Source organism: Gossypium arboreum, chromosome 8 (genome assembly GCF_025698485.1).
Source record: "Gossypium arboreum isolate Shixiya-1 chromosome 8, ASM2569848v2, whole genome shotgun sequence".
In the NCBI taxonomy this organism is placed as follows: domain Eukaryota; kingdom Viridiplantae; phylum Streptophyta; class Magnoliopsida; order Malvales; family Malvaceae; genus Gossypium; species Gossypium arboreum.
In genome coordinates this window covers 43002912-43011113 of record NC_069077.1, presented here as the reverse complement: position 1 = coordinate 43011113, position 8202 = coordinate 43002912, and the positions used below count along the sequence as shown (strand labels likewise).

Genomic DNA, 8202 nt, shown 5'->3' with positions numbered 1-8202 from the left:
TTATATGTTTACCTTAAATGTAAATGCATGGTAAGTTAAATTCCTATTATGCGAACTCACTAAGCATTAAATGCTTACTTTGTTTTCTTTTCTCTATTTTATAGTGCTTGGAAGCTTATAAAGGTTGGAATCGGTTGGAGCATCATCACACTATCCTTCAGCTCGTTTTGGTATAAATAGCAAACTTATTTTGGTATAATGGCTTGTATAGGCTAATTTGGAAAATATTGGCATGTAAATGGTTGATTGTAATCTAGCTATTGGAATGGCTACTGATGGTATTTTTAGTGAATACATATATACTTAAGGATTATAATATGGCTAATACATGTGTGCTTAGTATGGTTATATTGAATTATGGTAAACATATATGTCTTTCAAAAGGTAAGTTTGAATACATGTGATGATATATCATGTATAATGTTAATATTGGCTTGATTTAAATGTCTCGAGTTGGTTTGGAAATGTGTTAAAATGTTAATGTAGGTACAAGGAAAAATTTGGGTGAAAAATAAAGTTAGGAAATGACCTTATTTTGTCCACACGGGCAAACAGACGAACGTGTGTCTTAACCGTGTGTGACACATGGCCATGCGCACGAGCGTGTGGTTTGGCCATGTGTCCTCTGCATCTTAAAAATGGAGAAACAGAATGCTCAAATTTGATCACACGGGCAGAGACATGGGTGTGTGTCTCAGCCGTGTAAAATACACGACCCAACACACGAGGCGTGTGTCTTGGCCGTGTGAATCTTGCATCTAATTTTTGAAAATTAAATTGTCCACACGGCCTAGCACATGGGCGTATGGCTAGCCGTGTGACTCAAGTCAAAGAGTTACACGAGTACAGGCACGGGTTGGCTGGCCGTGTAACTCAAGTCAGAGAGTTACACGGGTATGGATACGGGCTGGGACACAATCGTGTGCCTCACATCAAATGCCCACACGGCCTGAGAGACGGGCGTGTCATTTGGCCATGTGAGGCACTCAGCCTACCCACACGGGCGTGTGTCCCTTGCATTTAGGAAAATTTTTGAAATTTCACAAAAAATTCTTTAAGTTTTCGACTTAGTCCCGACTTGTTTCTAATGTATAAATTGGGCCTCGAGGGTCCAAATAAGGGACAACACGATTGAATATAATTGGTTATGGATTTGAATAGTGAATGATATAATTTAATTGTATTTATTCTGCAAACTTTGGTAATACTTTGTAACCCTATTCCGACAACAAATATGGGTTAGGGATGTTACATATAGCGTATTATTGATTTGATCTTTTTGTCATTTAAAATTTTGGGCTAACGCCCCAGTTCAGTGAATATATACCGAAACCTCAATAAAAAGTATGAACCAAATTTAAGCTTGCTTTCAATGTAACACCTCAATCTACCGATAAGGGTTAGAGTGTTACATATTGTCAAGTTAAAATTAAATAAAATATAATATAAAATAAGATCTAGGATGTTTATATCAGTCAATTTCATCCTTAGCTTGATATAAAAACCTAGAATTCTATGTATTGAATTAAGTCTAAGTTTAAATATTTTTAATTACCAAATGATAAGATTTAATTTTGTTAGTGTGTTGCGAATGGTTAGTAGATACATTTAAAAAATTATAATGTTTATATTATGATATAACTATTTTTAATTATTTACATTTTTGCGCTCACTATTCTATAAGAAAATTCCACAGTTTGATTAATTACTTTCCATCTCGTTATCTTTCTTTAGCCCCTTCAATTTACATAGTCATGTCTCTCAATCCAAGAGTAAGACCGTTTACAGAATACGGGGTATACCTCTTAATAATTTCATCTTGGAAATTTAAACTTAAATTCTCTATTTTAAGTGTATTGTGTCTACCTAATACATGTAACATCTATTGATATAATCTAATTATATTTTAGTATCTATTTGGTTTATATAAAATATTTAACGAAAAATAATTTTTGAAAAATAAGTTGATTTTTTAGAAAATATGATATCTTTTAGAAAATCTAAAATTTTCTAATGTTGGGATGATTCATTCTAAAAATATTTTTGTTGTTTGGTAAAATTTTCCTGAAATAATTTCCAAAACTATTTTCAATTAAACCAACATAATATTAACTAGAAAGAAAATTGTAGGTAGTATTTGAAAAGCTACTTAATAATTAGATTTGGATGAAATTACTTGTAATTACATGATGATAATATGTTTGGGTAACCATTATAATTGGTGTGTCTCATCGAATTGGGTATAATTGGAGCATTCGAATTACACTTTCCAATTCGTATGGCAAAAGGTGAGAATTGAAGTAATTACACGATTAATCACACTCAAATTTAATTTTAAAAATTATTTTTATACAAATTAAAAATATTTGGAATGATTAAATATGATATTTGGGATGATTATGAAAAAAACTTCTTATACTATACATCTTAAAATATATATTATAAAAAAATTTATGTATTTTATAAAGTTACAATAAAAAATTATATTATTTAAATCCTAGAAAATTTTTAAATTTATGGCTAAAAAGTCTATTTGAAAAAAATTAACATGTTATAAAAGTGTTATAATATATTTATTTATAAAAATAATTATGCCAAAAAGTATGTGCTAGGATAACTTATTGATGTGTTATAGGCCATCAAAATAATATACTTAGTCATAAAAAATGTTATAGTTTTTTAATCATAACTTATTTATAAAAAGTATCTTTCTAAAGTTATAACAGAAAAAAAAACATTTTATTTATAAGAAGTGTTAAGAAAATTATTAGACAATTTATAAAACATTTTTCTACAAAGGTTATATATTGTAAAATTTATATTATTTTTATTTAATTTATGTGTTATAAAAGGGATATAACCTAGTACAAGTCTTTATCTAAATTAAGTTTATAAAAGTTTTATAATTAAAGCTAGGACTATTTGGACTATAAACTCAAATATTATAAGGTCGATGGTAATTCTAAAGTTGATGATAACTATGCAAATACAAAATATTTTCTTGTACCATATCGTAGGGTATGATACAATTTGAGAGAATGCTGTCAGACAAAAACACCATAAACAGCTCGTGAACTCTTTAATTTGGGACATTTAATGTTTCGAAATATGGTTAAGAAGACATTTGTTGCTCTAAAAACATATTTTTCATATTAACAACATCACCTTATTATAGTAGAAAAAAACGATATTGGATCGTACTAGCATGTTATATATTTTATAACATGAATCAAAGGTGAAACTGAGATGATTTATACTTAGAGTATATGGAAGAAGACATAGATAATTTTAGTGATGTAGATTCAAATTTATATGATGATGAACTTGGTCAAGGACCAACAAATAATGATAATGAGCATATGTTAAATATTAAAGAGGAATAACCCAATAAATATGCACTAGATCAATTAGATAAAATTGCATATGATGTGTATTTTCTTTTTACTTTTATTAGTAATTGTATTATCAACTACTTTTTAGATTAACATAATACATATAATGATTTGATTTTAATTTTTGTTACTTGTTTATAAATTATTTTATCATAGTAATAAATTTTTATAGTAATTAATATTTTATAAAATATAAATTATGTAACTATGTAATCATACTTTTGTAGTACCAAATATGATATATAGAATTATGTTGTAATTACACTATGTCAACAAAACACGTTCAAAAATTATAATTCTTTATAACTATACGAGAATATAATTACTATATTACTAATTATATTTTTATTCAATTACTCTATGCAGGCCATAATTGATCAAGAAATTAATGTTTGATTATTAATTAATTCCATATATAACATTAATGAATAAATAAATAAATGAAACATCTCTGCAACTTGTTATAATTGATTAATCTAGCTAATCAGTGATGGTTAATTATTCACATTATATAATCCAAAGTGTTAGGCATATGGAAAGGGCAATAGACTGTCAGGTATTATGGTTCTTTTAGTAAATATAGAGGGTGAAAAAACCGCTTTAGCTAAACTCACACCTTTTGGTACAAACTCGAAGCAAACAACAGACAATTTATTTTGTTGTAGCATATTTTTTCTTTGCTCAATTCTTATGTTGTATAGTACATAAAATTATTGAGAAAGCAATACAGATAAGGCTAGAGGGTATCTAATGGGATCCACGTTCATTAGCAATGAGTTAATAAAAGAAGATGATGAACCATCAGAGAAAAAATGAAAAAGAAAATGCACCTAATTAGAGAAGCGAGAGATGCTGACTGTGAGATGAATGCTTCAATGGGTAAAGACACGTAATGAAGCTTAAATATGCGATTAAACGCGTTTTAATGGACTCTGATTAGTTACCTAACTATGTTCGTTCATTCCAGTTTCTGAATTATTTTTTTATTATGTACTACTCATTATTGTATTTGTTAAAAAGTATATTTATATTCATTCAATTACATATTATTTTAAAGAACTTGGATAAGTTAAAGTAATTATATTGAGAGAAAATTCACTCCATTATATGTTGTTCTCAAAAAACGCTGATTAATACATTATAAAATGTTTTACGTTTTTTTATAATATTAATTTTATTATTTATTTTTTATATAATATGTATAATTATATGTAGTCTCTCCCTCATCTTCAAATAAGAAAATAATTTATTTCAGTACAATGTAATCCTATACTAATAATAATATCCTAATTCTTTCGCTGTATTTTCCACAAACAAACACCATAGGAAAAGTATTCTACTTTGCTTTATTTATTTTTGTTTTTGTGAGAGAGACACCCTACCAACTCCTTTGTGGAAAAAGCGCATCTTGACATTTGATAATTCATCTATTAGTTTCTTATGCAGTACTGGTTGAGGTGGGACTGCCTCTCTTTATATATTACGGTAAGGACTTGGCACATATGCTGTAATCTTCTAAGTAAGGGAGCCCAAAAGAAATTAAGAGATCGAAATGGGGAAGCAAGCTTCAGCCAAGGTCTGCGTTACAGGAGGTGCTGGATATATAGGTTCTTGGCTTGTGAAGAAGCTCTTAGAGAAAGGCTACACTGTCCATGCAACCCTACGAAACTTGGGTAAATCCTCTCACCCATTCCCTCCTTTTTGCTTCATTTTAATTCAGCTTTGTGCCTTCTCCCCGCCGAAGTTAATGAAATTTCTGATGGCAAAATTTGTTATTGAATTGCAGATGACCAATTAAAAGTTGGGCTTTTAAAGTCCCTCGCTGGTGCAGACACCAGACTAGTTTTGTTCCAAGCTGATATATACAAACCCTACGAGTTTAGATACGCTATCCAAGGGTGTGAGTTTGTGTTTCACGTCGCTACTCCACAGCAAACTGCTGGAAGTTCTCATAGCTCTCAGGTAATTTATTCATCAATTATAGATGCCATAGCAGCTTAATTGTTACAACAGTCATCTAAGATTTTCTTGTCTTTTATTTCAAAGGAAATCGTTGAAGCAGCTATTTCAGGAGTAAGGAGCATCGCTGAGTCCTGTATCGAATCGCAAAGCGTTAAACGGCTTATCTACACTGCATCGGTGCTGGCATCCTCTCCATTGACAAAAGATGGATTCCACCTCAAATCATGCGTAAATGAATCCAATTGGACTCCATCTGATATTATATTTACCCATGGCTTTGAATATATGCGGGTATTCTCTCTCTTTCACTCTAATTCTTTCCATTTCCAATTGCCAAAAACAAGTCCAAATGACCGTATTAATTGCTGTGAGGCATATACTATATCGAAAACCTTAGCGGAGAAAGAGGCACTAAGCTATAACGAAAATCCTGGAGATGACAAGCTATTAGAAGTTGTAACTCTAGCCTGTGGCCTTGTGGGAGGAGAGACTCTACTGCCGTACGTGCCTTTAAGCGTGGAAGTGATGTTTTCGCAACTTATTGGCAAACCACAAACTTTCGAGGGACTAGAATTGATGGAAGAGGTAATGGGATCTGTTCCTCTGGTGCATATCGAAGACGTCTGCGATGCGCATATCTTCTGCATGGAGAAACCCTCCATGAGAGGAAGATTCCTTTGTGCAGCAGCTAACCCAACCATTAGAGAAATGGCAACATATTTTCGAGAAAACGAGTCGCAATACCAGGTGCCAGAAGAGTAAGTATTGAAGTATGTGCTGTTTTGCATGCATAATTTGCTGGAATAGAAAAAGAAAGAAATTTTTACTTGATTGATTTCAATGGACAGGTTCATGGGAGGAGAAAAGAAAGGCATTGCATTTGACTCCAGCAAATTGGTGAAGATGGGTTTTGAGTACAAATACGACAAGAAGAAAATATTAGATGATAGTGTAAACTGTGGGAGGCGACTAGGGTCTATCTCTCTCAATTAGTAGATTAATTCATGGCCTCAAAGAATATCATGATCAAGATCAATTGTCATGTTTGATTTACTATAATTAAATATTTGCGTTAGATCACGAATAATGCAAAAACATTATATATCATTTCGAAAGAATAAAATATATAAATTTATATATGGACGAACACCTTTAATTTCTTGTAAGATCAGTTGGCCAAATCTTGGCTTCATCTTCCGTAGCTAATTTTATTGGTGATTTATTTGTTTCGACCAGTTGGTTGATCTCTCCTATTTGTATTTATGCTGTCAAGGTTTTAAATCATATATATAATAAAATGACCTCCTCCAATTTAGTCTTTTAAAATAGCGTCTTGATTTTATTTTTATTTTTATTTTTATTTTTTAACAAAAGCGGGAGATTACATCTTAATTAATTTAAAATAATTTTTTAATTTATTTGCAATATAAAAACTATCAATCCTCATAATTGCCCAACACTCACTATAAAAACTATCTGTTAAATATGACTCCTATTTTCATTCAAATTTGAGAAATAATCTTTCAGTTAAACTCTGTTTACTTGTTTCAATCAAATACTGATTAGTTTAGATTATTTTATTATTATTTGATCTATGAATTTAGCCTATAAATAGGCTCTTTTATAACCTTAGAAAATACACCCATTAGAGATTAGAACTCATAACACATTTAAAGAATTTTGTGTTTATGTTTTGTGGGTTCTTTGTTTTCGGGTTTTCGGGGTTTAGTCTTAATCTCCATCTTTTGTACTCTTCGTTCTTTTTGCCATTATAGTAAAATTATCTTTGCCCGTGGTTTTTTATCCCCTTTGGAGGGGTTTTCCACGTTAAATTTGTGTGCTCAATTTCTCAATTTATTCCGCTATTTTTCTTGTTCGTTGCTTAATCGAATCGAAATCCTAACAAGTGGTATCAGAGCTAGTTCGATTTTCATAGATCAGCCCGTTCAGAGATGGCAGCAACAAGATTTGAAATTGAAAAGTTTAATGGTGAGACAAATTTCAATCTGTGGTAAGTTCGAATGATGGCAATTCTATTTCAATCCGGTTTGAAAAAGGTTGTTACTGGAAAAAAGCTTGAGAATCTAAATAAAACAGAATGGGAAGAGCTTGATGAAAAGGGTTTGTCTGCAATCCAGTTATGCCTCGCGAATACGGTATTGCAGGAGGTATTGATGGAAAAGACCTCATCCGCCTTGTGGAAAAGGTTAGAAACTCTTTATGCGACTAAGTCTCTGGTTAATTGTTTAGTGTTGAAACAACGTCTATTTACGTTTTGCATGAATGAAGGTGAGCTTCTTAGAGATCACATCAGTCAATTTATTACTCTTTTAAATGATTTAAAGAATGTTGAGGTTTATATTGACGATGAAGATCAGGCTATGCTATTATTGTGCTCTTTACCCCCTTCATACAAGTCTTTCAGGGAGACCCTAATTTATGGTAGTGTCAAACTCTCGTTCGAATATGTGAAGGGTCATTTGTTGAGTAGAGACAAACTCGACAATGAGCTTCATTTGGATAGCAAGACAGATAGGCAAGATTCCGTTTTGGTAGCATCAAAGAAACGAGATAAAAGGTGTCGCTATTGTAAAAAGTTAGGTCACGTCAAAGCAGTTTGTTATAAACTGCGAAATAAAAAAGCTGTTGAGAGTAACGAGGAAGATGTAGCTAGTGCTAATTCGGCCGATGAAAATGGTGATGATTTCTTATTAGTGTCAACAAGCAATAACACCAAGCTCACGTCTGAGTGGATCCTAGATTCAGGATGTTCTTTCTACATTTGTCCCAATAGAGAATGGTTCTCCACATACAGTTCGATTGAAGGTGGAGTTGTACGCATGGGAAA

At 31.4% G+C, this 8202-nt stretch overlaps 1 protein-coding gene across 2 annotated transcripts; it reads left to right on the top strand.

The window, feature by feature from the left end:
• Positions 1–4783: 4783 nt before the first annotated feature.
• Positions 4784–6680, top strand: LOC108469221 (putative anthocyanidin reductase). 2 transcript variants are annotated; one of them, XM_017770116.2, is made up of 5 exons: positions 4784–5065; positions 5179–5354; positions 5439–5645; positions 5727–6112; positions 6203–6680. In XM_017770116.2, the coding sequence occupies exons 1-5, from the start codon at positions 4945–4947 to the stop codon at positions 6345–6347; spliced, it is 1035 nt and encodes a 344-aa protein (XP_017625605.1). In that variant the 5' UTR covers positions 4784–4944; the 3' UTR covers positions 6348–6680. The 2 variants fall into 2 exon arrangements, with proteins under 2 accessions (XP_017625605.1, XP_017625604.1); XM_017770115.2 differs by having other exon boundaries at positions 5439–6112.
• The last annotated feature ends 1522 nt before the right edge of the window (positions 6681–8202 follow it).

Excerpts from the sequence above, each read along its gene's own strand:
- LOC108469221 (XM_017770115.2), top strand. The coding sequence starts at position 4,945 with ATGGGGAAGCAAGCTTCAGCCAAGGTCTGCGTTACAGGAGGTGCTGGA. Across the intron at positions 5,066-5,178 it reads TGCAACCCTACGAAACTTGG|ATGACCAATTAAAAGTTGGG; the intron begins GTAAATCCTCTC and ends ATTGAATTGCAG. Across the intron at positions 5,355-5,438 it reads GAAGTTCTCATAGCTCTCAG|GAAATCGTTGAAGCAGCTAT; the intron begins GTAATTTATTCA and ends TTTATTTCAAAG.